Here is a 20844-nt window from a genome sequence, read left to right as displayed (position 1 = left end):
GGTTCATTTTCAAGAGGATTTTAATGATATACTTATTCGAAACAATTAAGTTTTGGGGTGGTATGATACAGAAAAAAAAAAATGGATTGTTGGAAAAATATCATTCTCTTAATCAGCAAATATTTTTAAGATATAAGAATATGTTGGATTAATTGATGTACTTAATGAGCGCCGAGCCTTCATAAGTATTTCAGTGCGCTGGTCTTGAGCCACCCCTTCTCGATTTGCCTCGTCTTTTCTAGAGATGTAAGATAAAAGTTTTCTGACGTAGGCGTAGAAGGTCACGTTTGTAAAACACGTGAATCCTCAAAACGCCCCAATACTTGACGCACTAACTAAATCCCATTAGAGTTAAGCGCGGCTTGGGCAGCACATGATGCTTTGCGAAAATTAATTTCTTCAACTATAGTTTTTGGAATTTGAATGTGCAAGCTATGTGCTTCATGTTAAACTCGCTAATTTTCATAATCTTTTGCTTTGACTAACATATTGAATATCTGGTGAGTGTTTTTATTTTAATTTTAGTGTTCTACTATGGGGATATATTCAATAATACATTAGCGAATCATTCAAGAGGAATCAGAACTGCTCTTTTTGTTTTCTGATAAAAAAAAGGTAATTTTTAAGGTATATTCTGTGTATACACTATATCCATATGGTAGGTAAGTACAATTAAGTCCCATATAAATCTACACATAATTTATTGTTACTGCTCATTATTCAATTGGTTTTGAATAAATAGATACAAGTTAAATCATGAAGAGTTAAAAAAACTCTGATGTTCCTGAACTTTCTCGAAACGCGCAACTTGTTCTCTACCTACTTTCTATGAATGCGGTGTGTCTATATCTTTGATATGGAGTTTTTTGACACTCGCCGTTGGTTCTCTATAAACTTTCTATAAATGCTGTATATCCCTTCTAAACCAGTCGAGAAACATCGATAATGGCTAAAGGATAATACATACTTTCTTAATTAGAGAATGGAAAACCTTTATCAGTACACTGAAAGGGCCATACGATGGTTGGCAGCTCTTAACTAAATCGATTTTAAGCCGTAATTTAGTTTTGAAGATGAATGAGGTTATCATTAAGAGTAACCATTCTTGGTTTAATTGAAAGTCGTTTGATAGGTTTTCAATCAGTCTTTATCAGAAAAGATTTGAGTTATTGTTTTTCAATAACCGTAAAGGGGATGGTTCGGAGAAACCCGAACAACAAAACAAAAGAGAGTTTTACTTATGGCCATGGAGGGCTATCTACTGATAGCTGATACTGACTTTTCGTTCTGATTATGATGGTATCTATTGCTCATATGGACCGGTGGATTAGAAAAAATAGTACCCATCCAATGTTCTCCTCTTATATTTATATTGACATGCGCATCAATACAGTTTATCGCAGAACACTCATATCGACCTCATTTCTTGCTACCAGTCACCATCAAATAGGACTTGAAATTTGAATATTTTTGAATCAATTTTAATCCACAGCAACAGAGTAATTTATCTATCGATATAGTAACCCAGGCATTGTATAATCCAATAAACCTCAATTTCTTTTCAATTCTGCAAAAAAAATGATTTTGACATTGACACTGATGATTTGCATCAGCCACCCCCACAGACACCCCGCCGGCTGCTGTTACCGCAGTTTTGGGCGAAATCGGCCAAGGCTACTTCAACAATCCGAACGTAGGTATGCAGAGTATTGCAGAGGTGTTGTTATTGACACTCGAGAAATTCAAACATTTTATAACATTGGTATATGCGAGGTAGAGTAGCTTTATGTTTGCCAGAGACAACAACTTGTTGTTGTTTATTGTCAATTGAATAATCGGAAAAAATACTGTGATCGTTAGGGTATAACTACAATACTTATCTAACTTATAAGGTGTATCCATCTGCAATCTGCATCTATCTGCAAGATAGATTTGTCAATAAATGGGAATCCGTCATTATAGGCGAATTTGTCCTGAAAGACGAAAAACGAATTAATGGGCTTACTAGGTAATTTGCTCTATAAGTTCTGTAGGATATAGTTTTTGATCAATCTTACAGCTATTTTCCATTTTCTCAACAGACCCTTCCCACTTTTCCTTATTCAGAGACAGTGCTTATAAACATTTCTTTCTCTGTTTTTACATCCCTCATCATAATTGTCCCATATCTTACCAATGTTTCTGAAAAAACACTTCACTGTAGGATTCACCTGCTACTTAGTAATTTAAACGTTTCATTTTATAACAAGATCTTGTGTTTTCCATTGGGAAACGGATTAAATAGGTATCTAACGAAAATAAATGTGCGAGATTCAAAATTAGCGCGCAAAACTCTCTCATTTTCCGGAGGGATTATCTATTGTTAGGTTTATAATCAGGATATTCCTTGTTGCGTAATTGATTCTCATCAATGCTATGAGGTTGACACAAATAACAGCAGATCTGTCGATAACACATAAAGATGCTGATGGACCAGTGCGGTCCATCTTTTAAATGGAAATGGGATATAGGTTTAGTAAGGATATCAGGATTAAATGTTAATATATTTTAGGACGGGATTCATATTATGTTTTAAATCTTAAAATGGCGCCTCTATCATCATAACCCCCAAAATCCAATATTTTTTGATCATTTCGTTAAAATTTGCCAGAGGGAAATTGAACTCAATTACGCCATTGGACCTTTTTGTCTCAAGAATAGTCGTTCTTAGCACCCTCAACTAGTAGCTTTTATCGAAAAGTTTGTAGATAGCAAGTAGGTTTTTTCTTTAACAAGAATCTCGTCCTGATATTAACGTTAAATGAGTACAGAATAAAGTTGAATTGAACCAATAAGAGGCTTCGGCTCATAAAGAAGCCTGAATTAATGAAAAAAGTTTACACATCTCCCACTGATCCTGGATGAAATGGGTGAGATAAATGTAATCAAAACTCAAGAAAAACACGAAATGCGTACCTACCAGCCAATATTCGAATAAATGCACCCGAATGTACAATATCCCTTTCGTTACCGCCACTGAGTAGTAGGGGTGGATGAGATGGGAATGAGATTGATTATTGTGATGAAAAACATTTTCCAACGAACGGAGTCCATTGGGAAAAATTTCACGTGTTTCGGAACGTGCGTAAGCGTAACCGTCCTTTATGATTTTCCCATTAAGGCAGGTAAATTGATTTTTCCAGCAGATGAAAGCGAATAATTTGGTAAAACTGACGGGGTATAAAGCTTTCGGAAACCTTATGCTTTCTCACACAAACAGATGGATTTCATATATTAGGTACATCTTCTCATTTTTAATCGAGGGATTATCTATTATATATTATTCTATCTTCGTTAGAATTGTATTTTGCGAAGTCGTATCATTTTATGTCCAGTATCTCCGGATTAAATCGGAGATACTGATAGATATAAATGACCAATTTTTTCTAATAGGCGAATTGATTTCAATAATTTTTTTTTCAGTGTCGTTTTATTTCAAACCCAGCAATGACTTGGGTGAATGGAAATTTACAAATTTACAATACCTTCGCGTCTTTAGTTAGACGAAATGGAGATGTAATGACTGTGAACTCCGACTGTCTAGGTAAGATAAAAGATAATTATTGTTATTTTTTTTTCATGAGAACTCCAGTAAGCTCAACTCAGTCACCCATAAAACATTGTTGTCAAAAAGTGTGTAATAAAAGCACACTTGCAGTGGTAATTGCGCTAAATATACCTATAATGGAAAAGGAATAATTTCGAAATCATTATAAAATCTTATACAATATACATGGTATGCGCCCCGTCAGTGAACGCTTTCAAAAACCATCTTGATCGGCACTTGACTGTATCGTAATTCTCATTTTCTTTTTTCTTGCCTTTTCTTTTTGGTTGTATCGTTATAATTCTTTTTGAACTCTTGTACGTCTAGCGCTGTCAGTGTGTTTTTTTTTATCTGTATGTATTTGAGATGTATAGGCTCCTGCCTCTTCTCTTATCAATATTAAATAATAATAATAATAATAATAATACAAATGTAAATTCAGGGTAATAGAGAGGTAATTCAACCATTTCAAATCTGAATAGAAAAGAAAAAAAAGAAACCTTTCATTCATATATAGACACATTTCTGGCTAAAACAAAGGGTTCAAAGTTTATACACTGTAAAATATGATTTTGAAGTATTTCGAAACTGATTCTGCCGATCTAGTTAAGTCACACAAGCACTTGGTGTTATTTCTGTCTTTGAATTTTTTTAACATTAAATGGAAATTGTAATAGGTAATTTCAGTGAGTTATTAATCTGACACTTAGGATACAGATCTTCTGCTACCGTACCATCTAATGGTTCAACTATGATTAACAAGTTGGGCTTACTACTAGCCCAAGCTGCCAGTGGCGGATTTACCATAGAGGCTAAGTAGGCTGCAGCCTAGGGCGGCAGATTTCAGGGGGCGGCAAATTTTGGGACAATTTTGCTTGCACTAATTATAGAAACTGAAATACTTGTATTTCATAGATATTTTAATATCTATCTACATCTGATTTTCCCTAATTATAAAAAAAAACTGACCAAGTAGTGCATCATTACTATTTTTCTGTTCCACTCTTATTTCGGCCGCTTTGGACTCTATAATGAACTTTCGTGAGGTTGAAAAATTTTGGTGTAACTAGATTCTGAATCGTTGGGATGTGTTTCTTCGGTTCCTACGAAAACACAATTCAAGAAATGTTTGTCCAGAAGTTCGTATCTATGGCTCTATTGCCTCAATTTACAAGGTGAGCAAAATTCGTTGTCTGCTGAGGAGATCTCGAGAACTATCAGAGCAAGAAGAAAACGGATGACACATTATCTAGCTCTTTTTTCATGACCAATCCAATTCTGAAAAGAGAACCGGCCTATCATTTCTAGATTTTTAGTTATAATCAAAAATTGGGGTTTTGACGAATTCGAGAAGTTCTCATAGCTTTTTTGTGTTTCAAGTTACATATCTGAAACATACTTCCTTAGTCACTTTTATAAGTAGATTCTATTGACAGAATCTTCTTTTCCAATTCAAAAATTACAAATTCAATTTAAAAAAACGAAGGTTCACCTAATGTTTCGAAATGAAAAAATATTTGGCGCTCGTCAGTGGATTCTACCTAAAAAAGGGTCTGTAGAAGGTTCAAGTTTCAGATCTGTAACTTCAAAGACAAAAAAGTTATGAGAACTTTTCGAAATCGTCAAAATTTCATTTTTGCTAATAACTCGAAGTCGGTTTTCACCATTCTTTGTTTTTCTGAGCTCGAAAATGTGTCATCCGTTTTCTTTCATCTGCCATAGTTCTCGAGTTTCCCTCAGTAGATAAAGAATTTTGCCCACCCTGTATACACAATCGACTTTTTTTGCTTGAAAAAGGTGAAAAGTTAGGTACCTAAGAACCACATTGAGCCAAGAAAAGCTGAACGCTTTGGCTCTTTCGTGTATAAAGTCATAACTAAACAAACTTTCGTATGACGAAATCACTGAAACTTTTTCATTGCTGAATATATTGAACAAGTAGCAATTGAGAATAATTTAATGGACGTATGAACATAATTTGATACGAGAATGATATTATGAATGATCATGACTGAATTATCGATTGAAAACAAATTGACGTCTTCTGTTGATCAATCAAACGTTGATTCCCTGATCAAGCTTTATGAAACCCGAGGTGAGACTTTTATGACTTACGTTCCTATTTTATTGTCATCGTCATTTGGATTGTGGCGATATCCCATACAGCACATGTATATCCATTGAATGTCCATTGGACGTACAAAATGGACATGACGGACATCCATTGTACGTCCAGTTATGTACAATGTTTGGTCCAGAAAACGTCCGACCCTCACTGGATTTAACATCCTATGGACGTACATATAGGATGTACAATGGATGTACAGACAGGATGTACATTGGACGTACATACAGGATATACATTGGACGTACATACAGGATGTACATTGGACGTACATACAAGATATACAATGGACGTACATACAGGATGTCCAGTGGACGTACATATAGGATGTACATTGGACGTACATACAGGATGTACAATGGACGAACATACAGGTACGTCCATTGTACATCCGAACCTCACTGGATTTAACATCCTATGGACATACCTGTATGTTCGTCCATTGTACATCCTGTATGTACGTCCATAGGATGTTAAATCCAGTGAGGTTCGGACATTTTCTGGACCATTCATTGGTACATAAGTGGACGTTATTTGGGAGTCTCAAATGCCCATTTTATTGGGGTTAGCATTTTTTAAGTTTGATTCGAAAAAGGTATTTTAAAAACCCACCTATCAATACATATATTTATTGATAATTATAAGGAAATTGGGATTCTTGAAAAATGAAATGCCTGGAAATGTTCCACATCTTTATGTGAAAAATTAAAATAAAATAAATAACAAGTAAGTATAATTTGAACATTGGACTACTGCCCCTAAGCAAAAAAAAACTAAACTCTAAAAAACTGAATATCAAAGAAGCAGATATATAGGTATATATACACTGAACAGGAAACACTTATGATGATTTTCTATCGTTGGCTCCTCGAACCCATTTAGAAATAGCCTCTTCTATCTCCTTCTTGTCCCCCCTTTACTGGAGTGTATGGCCGTTTCTGTAAATTTATTTCATTGAAATTTTGCTGTTGTTATATTATATATCAGTACATCACCATACTATAATTATAATAGAATGGTGATAATATCTATTGAAAATTGAATTTCTGGATGTTTTCTCGTAATTCCGTTTCATATTCTTATATTGTTGTCCCCCTACCAAATAATAGATATTCATGGTTGTGAAAAGACAAAAATATATTTTTTACGATAGTATGAATATAATTATAACTAATGAAATCATCAAATTACCATGAAACGGAGATGAACAGTCGTGGTTCGTACAAGCATTCAACATTCAATTCCTTCAACATTTCTACCCATTAGATTATATTTTTCTATCTACACGTAAATTTGCCACTTCCCTCAAGAATAAAAACTTCGACTCACCTCGTTACTATCAAATATATGCACCACACACTGGAACTAGAACTAGACACTATACTTCAAATGAAGTTCAACAAGCTAAAGCCAAAATATTCACAAATTTACAAAATATGTCGAGTCCACTTCAAAATCCACTAATTACAGATTAATGAGTTTCTCTTAGATATTCTGTTCTGATTCAATATTTCGCTGTGTGTCACTCGAAACTCAAAAAATAAATGTTTCGGTCTTTGGGACGAAAGTTCCAGAGTAAAAAAAGGAATAATTATGAGAGGGCGGAACATCTGGGTTTCAACACAGTCAGTATGTACCTACTCTCAATAAGAGCCGAGACCGACATGGCAGCAATACAAGGGTATATCCTTGCATACACATTCCTGTTATTTCCAACATCCCTTATTTAAAGTACAATGGACATCCATAAAACGTCCATTTTTGAAAGTACAGTTAATGTCCAGAAATGTACATCCTACGAATGTTGTGAAATGAATAATTATAGATACTAGAAAATGATACATCCAGTTGTTGTACAGGAAAGTACAATTTCTGGAAGTACATATTTAAATCCAGATCCGAACATCCAAAAGATGTACATTTATGGATAATTCACGTTGATCCAAAATTGTACGCTGAATGGACGTACACTAACGTACCAATTTCTGATAGTACAATTAAGATCCAGATTTGTATATCCAGGGATGTCCAATAAGGGACGTATATGGATGTATGTCCAACATCCCTTATTTAAAGTACAGTGGACATCCATAAAACGTCCATTTTTGAACGTACAGTAAATGTCCAGAAATGTACATCCTACGAATGTTGAGAAATGTATAATTATAGATACTAGAAAATGATACATCCAGTTGTCGTACAGAAAAGTAAAATTTCTGGGAGTACATATTTATATCCAAATCCGAACGTCCAGAAGATGTACATTCATGGATAATTCACGTTGATCCAAAATTGTACGTTGAATGGACGTACACTAACGTACAATTTCTGATAGTACAATTAAGATCCAAATCTGTATATCCAGAGGATGCCCAATAAGGGACGTATATGGATGTTTGTCCAACATCCCTTATTTAAAGTACAATGGACATCCATAAAACGTCCATTTTTGAACGTACAGTAAATGTCCAGAAATGTACATCCTACGAATGTTGAGAAATGAATAATTATAGATACAAGAAAATGGTACATCCAGTTGTCGTACAGAAAAGTACAATTTCTGGAAGTACATATTTGTATCCAGATCCGAACATCCAAAAGATGTACATTCATGGATAATTGACGTTGATCCAAAATTGTACGTTGAATGGACGTACACTAACGTACAATTTCTGATTGTACAATTAAGATCCAGATTTGTATATCCAGAGGATGTTCAATAAGGGACGTATATGGATGTTTGTCCAACATCCCTTATTTAAAGTACAATGGACATCCATAAAACGTCCATTTATGAACGTACAGTAAATGTCCAGAAATGTACATCCATTGGACTTCCATATAAGGTCCGTGGACGTTTGTACTTCATTTGGATATAAAATGGACGTCCATTGGACGTCATGTGCTGTATGGGATAATACATATAATAATATGAATGGTAGGGAAGGTCTTTTCTTTTTGTGTCCCTGCTTAGTTACAGCCTCCTGAAGATGGCGTCCGAAAAGCAGTTTTGTTTTTTTTTTTATTGAAAATCAATGAACTTTCCTGTATTAAATCAAGCAGATATTTTATATGGACGGGAAGGCATCAAAAAAATTTTGGTTCTGTTCGTCTATGATAGAAAGGGGTAGAAAAATCCATCTCTGCTCATTGCTTCGCAAGAAACTTTTTCGATATTCATATCTTATAATAAAAAATTAATTTTGGATAACTTAATCCATTCTCAAAAAATCATCTTGAGATTTTTGTCACATATACTCATCAAGATGATTGTGTGCACAAACGCAGAAATATTCGATATGCACTTTGTTTACGGTCTTTTTTTTCCGTGAATTTTCCCAAGAAACTACAATAGACGTTATTTATTAGGAATGGATCAAGCTATCCAAAATCAATCTTTTATTTTGAAATACGGATATGGAAAAAAGTTTCTTGCGGGACAATGTTTAGGGGTAGCTTTTTCTAGCACTTTCAATCATAGAGGAACAGCACCGAGATTTTCTACCTCGCATAAAATATCTGCTTGATTTCGTTCTTGTCAGTTTTTCGATTCGCAAGAAAAAAATTGAAAACTGCTTTTCGAGCTGTAACTAAGCAGGAGGACTCAGAAAAGAAAATTGCATATTAAAGGTCCATCCTATTTTCTGACGAAGAATCACCCCCTTAATTTTTTTGCAACTATTCCTATGGACCATGTAACCATGTATATATGCTGTGCCATACTTAATGATAATAAATTTCTTCTTTTCGTTTGATATAGAATTTATCTATTCTATTTTGAACTGTGTGCCCAACAAAAATGATCAAGTTTACTGAATGTATATCACTGTGTGACTAATATCAAATAATATATCCATTACTTTACCTTATTAGAAGTCTATGACTAAACTTCATTTCATTCAGACATGAACGTTCTATTTCTTGTGAAATCTCAACATAATCGTTGCGTTGTAAATATGTCTGGAAACTCGGACACATCGATTCCCTAGGTCACAATAATTATGAGTTGTTATTAGGACCAACGTGTGCAAATCCCAAAGTTACATTTTCACTGACACAAAAATTGTCATTAATATTTTGAACTAAATAATTATGGCAAGGGCGGCAAAATTTGAATAGCCTACTGGCGGCAAATATGTAAATCCGCCACTGCAAGCTGCATGTTATTACATGCAGCTCAAAGTATCACACTCGATGACCCAGTATTATTAAAGGGTGAAATATTTCGTTTTTGAATTCTCCCTATACCTCAAAAGGTTATAGTAATATAGCAATAGGTCAAGTACCTATGCGGTCATCATAGTAAATTTTTTTCGCTTATTCCGGTTCAAAAGGTGATTCTAGAAATACACCCAATTTGTTTTTCAGACACATTAGAAGAGATCAACCAAGAACTGAGTACCGAAGATGCAAATCTGAGAACCTTCAGAAGGGCGATTGGCTTCAGCAAAAACATACAAAACGACCTGATCCCCTTACTTATTCACCTTAAAGAGAACAAGAACGTAACAAACTCCAACCAAATAGTCAACTGTACTATAAAGCTTCTCGTCAACCTGACCATACCCACAGAGTATCTGCTGCCTCTGGAGATGATGGGAGGTAGCGATGTGGGCAAGCATAGCATCTTCGAACTCAACAGCCTCCTCAGGGCCAGTAAAGAGTCATTTTCGGACAGTCGCAGTACCAAGGCTGTGTTGGACCACATCAAACAGATCATAGAATGTGACAGTCCTTTGACTTTGGAGCAATGCGATAGTATTAATAATTGTTTGTTGTTGTTGAGGAATATTTTGCATGTACCCGAAATGAGCGTTCCTGGTAACCATTCCACCCTGCAGAACCAAATAGTGTGGAATTTATTTACTCAGAGTGTGGATAAGATCATTATTTTTTTGATCACTTGCCCGGAAAAGGTGAGAAAAAGTTCCTCTTGAATTGGTTTCGGGAATAATATTAATCCAGATCCAGCAGAATATTGCAATATTGCACTTGCATTTATGTCTCGTTGACAAAAGCACCAAAATTAAGATAAAATTGAAACACATATAATAAATGATTCATATCCAATAATATAAAGTATATTCCAGATCTTCTGGAGCGTTACCATGGTGCAACTAATAGCTATGCTATACAAAGATCAACACGTTGGGACACTACAGAAGCTGCTAAATCTCTGGCTGGAAGCTTCACTGAGCGAAAGTTCAGAAGATAATGAGAGCAACACCTCTGCGCCCTTTCAAGGTAGTGTCGATTCATCACCCTTTGCAACCTCTGAACCCAACTCCGATAGCAGCGATACGGGGGGTGGTATCGATCTCACTGATAGTGGCCGAAATATAATGAAGGAAACGAGAACTGCACTGAGCAGGAATAAAACCATGTCCGAAATAAACAGGGTTCACTCCATAGAAACAGAGGCTAGTTCTAGCAGTGGTATATCGTCGATGGTCAGCCAATCTAGTACCAATAAGGTGAATGCTCAGGAGTACCTACTTATTCGATTTTTTCCACAATCATTATTCTAAACTCTTTCGAGTTTTTTTTAGTTCATTTCGAGGAATATATATTCTTTCTTCAGTAAGGTGGAAAGTCCTATTGTTATGTTTCAATCAGAAATTACGATGGCTAAAGCAGTGTGGAGTTCTAGAATAACTTCTTGTTAGAGCTCGCGAACTCTCTACCAATGCATATTCTTTAAATTTTTTTCGTGATGAAACAAAATTCTCAGTTTGTAATTCATAGGACATAAAATGTTATACTGTAAAGACAGCAGCTGATGATCAAAGAAATCAATATTTTTTCAGTCATTATCTTCTCTTCCCACTGACGTGTCTATCAATTCAAAAAAACGGGAATGTCCATCTTCCACTAGTGAAATATCCGATTGTGGATACGCAACCCAGGCTGAAAACCAAGAGATCTTTTCAACATCAAGTAATGATGATGATCAGCCGAGCCACAAACCAGTACATCAAAAACCACATGCTTTTCAGAAGACGAGATACAGTTCTGCTAAAAAAACAACAACAGCACAAGAGAATAAAGAACTCAGACGCAAGAAGCTCGTTAAGCGTAGCAAAACGAACATGTAAGTATGTATGTATGTATGATTTGCTCAATCAATAATCATACAAATATGTTAATCGAAACTATCAAATTCCGGTTCCTTATATCCGAGAAAGTGATGTATTCATGCTCAAAAATTTTCAGTATAAACGTAAAGGGCCTAATGCATCATCTCCCGACCGATGAAGACATTTCTAACGTCCTGAAAGAATTCACAGTGGATTTCCTGCTGAAGGGTTACGGCATCCTGGTCAAGGATCTCCACACTCAGCTTTTGACGAACATCCACATACAGATAGACACCTCGCATTTCTTCTGGCTAGTAACGTATTTCTTGAAATTCGCAACTCAACTTGAATTAGATCTGGAGCATCTGGTTCCAGTGTTATCTTACGATTTGTTGTCGTACCTGGTGTTCCAAGGAGTTTGGGCCCTGGAAGAGTTCGAGCTGAAGATGAGGCTTGTCTACGTGGACTTAAAACCGTGCCTGAGGAGGCTACATTTGGTGAGCAGGATTTAGGAAAATATTCCCAAAATATACATGTGAAGGGTTATATTCGTCTCTTTCACATTCTTATTTTGTGAATGATAAATGATAATGAAAGATGCAAATAGAGCCATTTAACGAGCAAGTAACCCAAACAAACGTACCACATTTTAAAATACATTTTTATTCGTAAACCTATTGCACATAAACTACAGCACAATCTCAGAAAAAACCTTTAGGTGCGTAAACTATCTCGAGGCACATTCTTACAGGTTGTAACAGCAATTAGAGAGTTTCTGCAGGCAGTCGACACCTACAAAAAGATAATCCAATTGAACGAAGAAGACAAGGATAATCTCTTCAGCTTACAGTGCAAAATTGTAGGAACACAGGAGATTGGATGTCTGTTTCTTCTCTTATTGCGTCATTATAATAGTAAATTACAAAGCAGACAGTATTTACAAGATGTGATACTGACGAATCATATTTATCTCTTATTTTTGGACAACGTTTCCAAGATAAAGTACGTCCAACCAAAGTTAAGTTTGATGGAGCATCTCAAAAAGTGAGTATCCGCTGCAAAAATTCAATAATTAGGTGCAAGAACAAGAAAATCAATGACTATTATAAGATTTGGGACATTTTGGGAGTGCCTGAAGTAAATATGAATTTTCAGATTTGCAGCTGTGGAAATAATGTGCCAGTACGGAATTCTTTTGGAGAATTTCAAAGAAAACGGAGAATTCATCAACAACTGCATCTTCACAATGATGCATCACGTAGGCGGAGATCTAGGCAATGTTTCTATCTTATTTCAGCCGAACATACTCAAGACGTTTTCGCAAATTTGGGAGACCGATTTCGATCTTTGTGAAGTGAGTACTAACGTTTTTGACGGTTGCAACTCTTGTTAGATGCGATGGCATACTAGGGCTTTACGATGACTTTGCAAAAAACATAAAACTGGTTTGTCTTGTTATGACCAGTTTTCTTTGTCGTTGGTTCTGATAAAAGCTTATCAACCAATCTATATAGAGCCCTTGTATAAAAAAACTGTTATGCCGTAATACCGTAATAATTTTGTAGGACTGGGCAGATCTAATCGAATACGTTATTCACAAATTCATAAACACGCCAAGAAAGAGTCACTGCCTTTCTGGTGCAAACTTAGAAAGTACTTCAGATACCGATTCTTCTGAAAGCTCAGAGAAATCTGAGTAAGTCAATCAAACACCGTTAAAACTTCGTACCTATGCTAAAGTGGTTCACAGTTTCAGGTGTATCGGGAAAGGGAAAAATAAACATCGAACCAAAAAAAAACTGGAAGCAATCGATGAGATATCTGAGAAGAACAGCGAGAACGACATGAATCATTGGACGCAACTTTCGATAATCAAGGACTTGCTCTTACAGAACGTCATCAGTGAAGAGCAATACAAGGATTTTACTAAGAACGAACAGCCTGAGAAGGTCAAACCCGAAAATGAAATAAAAAATGAGCAGAACAACGCAGGTGAATTAGTGGATAAAGAAGTGGAAGCTTTAAGAAGTTATCTAATCAAAGAGGGCAGAGAAAAGTATTTGTTGTGGTTACAAGAAGTCCTCTTAGAACTTTGCTACGCCAAACTCTTACTAGAAAATCCTGAAAAATTTGGAAAGGGGAGTCCACCTGTAGAACCTACAGTATACTACAATTCTTGTAAGGAATCGAATATTGAGGCCGTTAACAATTCTATAAATACTTTACATTTCAGTGTTGAACCTTCCTTTGCCTTTCATAAGCTGGACAACGGAACAAAGTGTGGCATTAAGATTTCCACCTTTCGTCGTGTTGATGCATAAACTGGGACTTTATTTACCGGCTCATACAGGGAAGTTGTTTGTGAGGATACCAAACTTTTGGACGGCAGGAGTGATATATGGAAAAGCTCAGTTGTTGGGTCCTATAAGTAGAGGTAAGATTCGAACTGCATCCTACGCTTTATGCGATTTTCATCACTTTGGTAGGTGTTGTAATACCATAGTGCATGGACTATTGGGTTATACTCAAATTTCGAATGAAAGTAGGATATTATTGAATTAAAAACAAAAGGAAAATTTTATTGATGCCCTGAATACAAATGAGTATTGTAAGTCATAATTTAGGAGTGATTTATCCAGAACAAATTTTAGTTGAAAATTTTTCTATAACTTCTTTAGTTCCACAATTCACATATAAGGTCCCCTTATGTACAGGGTACTTATATTACATAAAAGACACAGCATATAAGTTGATACAAGATGAAGATTACTTCTTCGTTGCCTTTGATTTCCTTTGATTGAAGCCAGACTAGAGAGACCTTTTGTGTTGTTCTTGGCGAATAAAGCTCAACTTCAATTTCAGAGAAAATCAAATTTGACGTTGCGTTGCTCGAAGAAGACAACAAAGATGAAGGAGCACGTCCCAGTAAGTTGGAGGAAAATGATACCAAGGACCACGCCAAATTTTTTTACGACTCAAAGGAAACACCTTATCTATTCCGATATACACCCGTGTAAGTCAAACTAATTCTGAACTCAAGTCTCCTTGTACATATAGGTATATTATATAGATCTCACTTTTATTTCAGTCCAAATTCAACAGGATTGCTTCCCACATTTTGCCAAGATTCTGGATTCGCAAATAGCATTAGCAGGTAAATGAATCATATGATAAGATATGGATAAACTATAAAAAAATAGTCATCCTAATATGCTCGTTGACTAATATACTATTATCGACGATCGATATGAACGAATCATGAAATCATGCAGGCTTTCATACTATTTTTATCAACCGTCTGATGCTTTGACCACTGGAGAACTGTGTATTGCTAATCATGGAGAAACATTTTAGATGAAATGTGCAATTAATTTAGTTTTTGTTGCGCCTTTTAGTTGAAAAATTTATTTTTGATTCTTTATTTGTCCCTCCATCAACACTCAATTCTTCAAATATGCTCTGTATTTTGTATGGAGAATAACCACTCTGAGAGAGCATATTTTGGCTATTATTCACATGGTTTACCGTCAACCACTATCTATAATATTATAGAGTCCTTGCTGTGTTGACGATTGGTACATTTTTTTGAGATGTACGAGGACACTAGTACTTCGATATATTCACCAATAAGTCTCCCACTCATTTTCCAGGGTTGAATACTTAAAAATAGCAATGTCAAAAACGGATTATCAACTCTCATATTTTTATAACTGTGAATTTCTTGATTAAAGTTTTATGAAACCTAAGATACGTATATGAGTAAAAAAAATTCCCATTCTTTAAAGCATATAAATGTTCAAAACTAGAACTAATGTTTCGCTTTCATTTATTCAGAATCAACGAACTGAAGATCGTTATCCCCGAGCAAGATCAATTATGTAACTTACCTTTACCTCAGATGGAAACCCTCAATACGAGACTGCTTTCCATTATCGACTGTCCAGTTTCAAGCCAAGAACTAGATCGTAGCAGTATTTGCGAGACAGCCTCTTCTGGTATTACCGGTGGAATGTGCGTTAGCGACGAAGACAACGCAACAGTCTTGTCTGTTGAGCAGAAGTTTGACTAAAAGATGAGGAAGAACTTACACTCAGGAACGTATGAAAAAGGATTTCGGGGTCGGAACTCTTCCTTATTTCTGCCAACGTTCGACATCGCCACAACCGTCATGCTACACCAGGTACTGGCTTGTTAAAAATCTGCGGATCCAAAAAGAAAGAGTCAGATGAAAATCAGCTTCGGAATTGTAGGATCAAATTTCTGAAGAGCCATTAAACCAATGTACAGGTGTCTCAATTGTGGATACTGAGTTTTTATCAGTTCCCATCTTTTGATAAAGGCTGTTCTTTACACAATTGTATACAAGATTTCTATGAAAGCACGAAGAAATTAAGTTTATTGAGCGAATTTGGAACATCTGTACATTTTTTGAATGCAATTTCGATGTTAACTTGTAGCTTTGTTCACAATCGATGTTCAGTTCCTATATTTTTGTTGAATGTTCAAAAGAAACTTTAGATTGTTATGTTTCTACTTTTGATGTATAGTTTTTTAAAGAATAAAAACCATTGATGTTCAAAATATATTCATTTGTTGATAATGAATTTACACTGCAATTATATTGAATATAAGCCTATATAAGGTGGTCTACCCTTTCGCTGATCATATGTGACATTGTCCAGCTTATACTTCAGTGTTTGAATATATTGCATTCACTGCGCTGAATGCACATACCACTTTTTGGTAATGATCTAGTCCTAGCCCAAAATCGCCGCCTATCGAAACTTGTGTCGACGGCCAATTCCTACAAGTATCGAATTCAAGATAGAAATTGGCGCATTCAATTTTGTTTTGGTAGTTTTGCAGTGATCGTTAAGACGATCTGGGTCAGGTAGAGAATTCGCAGGGATATGTTTATGGATTTGATATAGAAGGGAGAAGCAATTCAGTTCAGAGTAGACTTGAAGGGTGGCCAGGTCAAGCCTAATTTCATGATAGCTACGCCAATGCGCGCTAGTGTGATGTAGCGCGTGGCAAAACCACAATACTTCTTGAGCCCCCTATACTACATCTTCAAGAGTTGGCGCAGAGAGGTACGCTTCAGTTAGCGTGTTGGCGCAAGAAAATTTATAGAGAACATAGTAAAAATAACCGAGTTGCCTATTTCTAGCCAAATATTCGACTAGAGTTACTCATCGATGAATAGAATTGGTGCAGACCTAATATAAATAATCAGATAAGGTTGAAAAATAGGCGCAAGTTGGATTTATATCATTTAATTATCTATTATGAACATTATAACAATAAATGAGAGAGCTACCATGCTATGATACGTGTATACGTCGTAAGTATGACAACAGCAGATCTAAATCACGGAAATGCGGATTCAAATAAATACCAGATTTCAAGATCAAGGTAAAAAGTAATAATAAATATTCATCAGACTTCTTAAACCTCTAATCAACGTACACGATTAAATAAAAAATTGAAATAAAAACACTAAGTTTTATTTACAGATTTTGCACACTGTCGGAAAATTATAAGTCATAATACTTTAAGTATATTATATACAAATTGTATAAAATAACTGAGTGGAAAAAATATCAATCTTTTGCAACAGGACATTCCCTAATATGTCTTCGCCCACCCAGTATGTTTACACAAAGAAAGCAAAAAATATACAGAAACAAGTAACCAACATTATCATTGTGGGCTACAACTATCAGATGCATGTCCTATTCCATATCATTCGAGTCTTCGAATATACTTATTACTTCGTCCTCTTTCAAACGGAATGCTGAAGGACTGTTTGAATTCTTCATTTTGACCTTATATAGTAAAATTTGAAGAACTTTCATTTATACAATAATGAGAATATATTAGAAAAACTATATTGATGAATATCTGAAGAGCTATATGCTTGGACTCCACACTGACAATTCAGTCAATTCAATTATTTTTATCGATTTAAATATGCAAATATTCCAAATGAAGAACCAATTTGAAGACGCCCTACACATCTCCAGTCCTTTCACGCATTCCATCCAATAATGAGACAACAATTTCCAATTATTCAAGCTTATTTCAATAAGTAACCCTAAGTAGTTCATTGTTAATAAAGTGGGAATACATAGTAAAATTTATCAAGCGTATTTTTCATTTTCCAGTTGTCTGTTTAGAAACCTCGACTACAGCATACCATTTTCTCAAAACGGCCTAACAGTCTGTTTAAGTAGAAGTTTAAAGCACTGAAAAGCGTTCTTCCTAATTTCATTTAGCTTCATGTATCACAGTTCACTTCGCACACCACCAACACTTGCGATACCCAGATCGTCCATGTTTCGTTCCTTCGATAACTTTTTGGGTTACGTTCAGAACTCAAAAGTTTTGTTTCGACTATATGAACCAAAAGGAAATATTTTTGTCTTCGAAAAAGTCCTGAAAACAAATTTCCCACTAAAACAAGAGATATAGAAACACCAAAAGTTACCGATAGCTTTTCCACCTTATTCACACGAATAGACTTTACGACACATCAGCGTTACCACTTTCGCTTTCACGCAGTTTTTCAGCTTCTAACTTGGCTGCGGCATGTTCTGCGGCTGCTGCGCGTGCTGCAGCTGCGGCCGCTGATCGACTAGCACTTGAACGTAGATTCTTTTTCTCACGCACCGATTCTGGATCGATGGGAGGTAGGTCTCCCGATTTACGCTTACCGCGAGTTCGCTTTGTACTTTTCTTTGGCGGCGAGGTTTCCCTTTCAGGTTCGTTGACTGGTTGTTGAGGTTCATCGCCTACCGAGTCTTCGAACTTTTTCTCCTCCGTTTCTTTCTTTTCCTCCACAACTGATGGTTCTTGCTGTTCTGGCGGCTGAACGGTTTCAACCTGAGCTTCTGCTTTCGGAGGTTCAGCATCTTCGCCCGATCTTTTGACCACAGTCGAGGGTGGCAGCAATGCTTCTATGTCCACTCCTTCCTGTTCACCACCAGTAGCTTTGGAAGTTTCTACTGCCGAAATTTTCTCAGTAAATTCCTTCAACTTTTTGGCTGGGTTATCGTCGGGACTAGGTTCCATAGATTCTCGACTTCTCTTTGCTGATGATGGCGTCATTCTTTCGTCCGGCACATAAGTTTTAGAAATCATGAGTTCGGCGTTGTTTTTACTAAGTTGCTCGATAGCTTCTTTCATTTGTTGTTCTTGAGTCTTTTTAGCCGTTTGACTAACTTGTGCTTCTAGCAATTTGGTAAAATCAGACAACCCTGGTAGATCTTTCTTTTCCTTCAGCTTGTCTGGCGTCGTGAAATCTGTCGGTAGCATTCCCCTCAAACTCTCGAGAGCTCTACGTTTCTCCTCCTTCTTGTCGTTTTTCATTTGTTTCAAGGAAGCATCTAAAGAACTTGCTGCCTTCGTGATGCTTTCCAATATTTGGGTATCGGGCGGCAAGAGTAGTTGTTGAAGATGAGCATCACGACTAGATGTTCTAGGTTTAGAGGAGGAGGAAGTGGTCATCGTTGAAGAGGCTGAGGCTCTCGAGCCCACGCTGGATTTGCTCGATTTCGAGCTTGAGTTCGGCGACGCAGCGGGATTAAGATTACCACCGTTGAGTAATCCACACTGTTGAGCTAGAGTATCATAAGCTGCAGACATACCTGGTTGCAAAGTGAACGGATTCAACCCTCCTAATCCTAGTGGAGTGTATAGTAGACTAGGATTAGGGAAAAAGAATGGAAATGGGTTTGATGTCGGTATCGAGTTGCTCGATGATGGATTTGAAGATTTGCTTGAGCTGTGAGCTTCCTGAGGCTTCGACTGTTTACTGCTACCACTGCCCTTGCCTCCGGATTTCTGGGGATCGCCTCCGACTCCAGCTGCAGCAGCAGCGGCTGCCAAAGCTGTTGGGTCCATGCCCAAACCAGGCAAACCTAATCCCGCCAGATTAGCAAAGAGATTCATATTATTGAGATTTCCTAAACCGCCCATCGACCCTAACGCTCCCATGTTCGGTAAACCTGCGAATGGCATCAGCAATGGACTATTTTTAGGATCGAACTGTCCTAATCCGGATAAACCTGAAAGAAGATTGGAATTTATGCCTCCGAGTCCAGCTCCTGTTAAAGAGGGGAATGATAAATTCGATGGTAGAGAAGTATTGATTCCGGCAGAACCAACGCTGGAGTTAGAGCCTGTGGGACTGGCCATCAGGGGCGGCCTACCTGGAATGTTACTCTTTTTAGATGAGCCTGAAGATGAAGATCCGCCTTGAACGCGCTTTTGGAGGTCGTGGCTGAGATTGCCTCGTTCTTTCACCAATTCCGCCCACTTAGGATCGATATCGTACATTGGATTCTCCAACAACCACTGTCCTAACCTCTTCAACGTCGGCGCTTTTGGTCCGGTCAATTTCTTTCCGCTGACCCTATGAATAACTGATACGTTCTCGTCTCCGGTGAGTTTCTTCCAGTCCAAGAGGGAAGGATCAATCCTGGGTCTCCTTCTTCTAGGAGATAGGTAATCCGCACCTAACGGTTGTTCGGCAAGAGCGGCATTCTGTTCAGCTAGCCATTTGTTGACCTTGGCCTCGTGCGAAAAGGAATTTACTTTTGCGCTATAATCGGAAACTTTGCTGATATCAGCAATCATCGCCTCGTAGCTCTTGCGTTGTTGTTGCTGCTTCTTTAGAAGAAGGTTTTGTTGTTCCGCTTGAGCAAGGAAAGATGAGAAACTGTCCTTGCTAGATCCTGGCATGGTTGGCATCATGTTTGGCATAGATACGTTGCGAGAAGCGGACGAAGATGGAACTGATGTAACTGTAATGGTGAAGGGTTTTTGTGATGGATTATGAGAACTGCTGACTGGTGCCGATGTTGGCGTCAGAGTAACACTAGGAGGAATAGTTGGTTTCTTGGTAGGTTCCGGGAACATTGATTGTTCCTTGGCTGCGGATAGTCCCAATACAATTTCATCAAGTTTCTTCCGTTTCTTTTCCTTTCCTACCAACTGCTCAGGTTCAGGCTGCAAAATAAGTAATTCAGTGAAAAAAAAATCGAACCAAATTT

The 20844-nt window shown here is 36.8% G+C and overlaps 2 protein-coding genes across 10 annotated transcripts in view; one reads left to right on the top strand and one right to left on the bottom strand.

Annotated features, from left to right (window-relative positions):
• The first annotated feature begins 294 nt into the window (after positions 1-294).
• LOC123312617 (protein timeless) lies at positions 295-15857 on the top strand. The gene is made up of 14 exons (XM_044897160.1): positions 295-500; positions 3463-3583; positions 10080-10627; positions 10802-11185; positions 11519-11802; positions 11925-12285; positions 12540-12832; positions 12944-13142; positions 13354-13484; positions 13539-13966; positions 14022-14222; positions 14651-14801; positions 14877-14942; positions 15623-15857. Exons 2-14 carry the CDS (start codon positions 3487-3489, stop codon positions 15855-15857), a joined length of 3378 nt encoding a protein of 1125 aa, XP_044753095.1. The 5' UTR covers positions 295-500; positions 3463-3486.
• LOC123312615 (chromodomain-helicase-DNA-binding protein 7) overlaps positions 15856-20844 on the bottom strand; it is a 27829-nt gene continuing 22840 nt past the window's right edge. For 7 of the 9 annotated variants that reach the window (XM_044897151.1, XM_044897154.1, XM_044897155.1 and 4 more), the window contains one exon: positions 17049-20800. In XM_044897151.1, coding sequence (XP_044753086.1) covers positions 18314-20800 — 2487 coding nt within the window. In that variant the 3' untranslated portion in view covers positions 17049-18313. Of the gene's footprint in view, positions 15988-17048; positions 20801-20844 lie in introns of those variants that run through there. The other 2 variants (XM_044897159.1, XM_044897157.1) reach the window with 2 other exon arrangements.

Source organism: Coccinella septempunctata, chromosome 4 (assembly GCF_907165205.1).
Source record: "Coccinella septempunctata chromosome 4, icCocSept1.1, whole genome shotgun sequence".
Classification (NCBI taxonomy): Eukaryota; Metazoa; Arthropoda; class Insecta; order Coleoptera; family Coccinellidae; genus Coccinella; species Coccinella septempunctata.
Note: the sequence above shows the minus strand (reverse complement) of the source record. Positions and strands in the feature narration are given on the sequence as shown.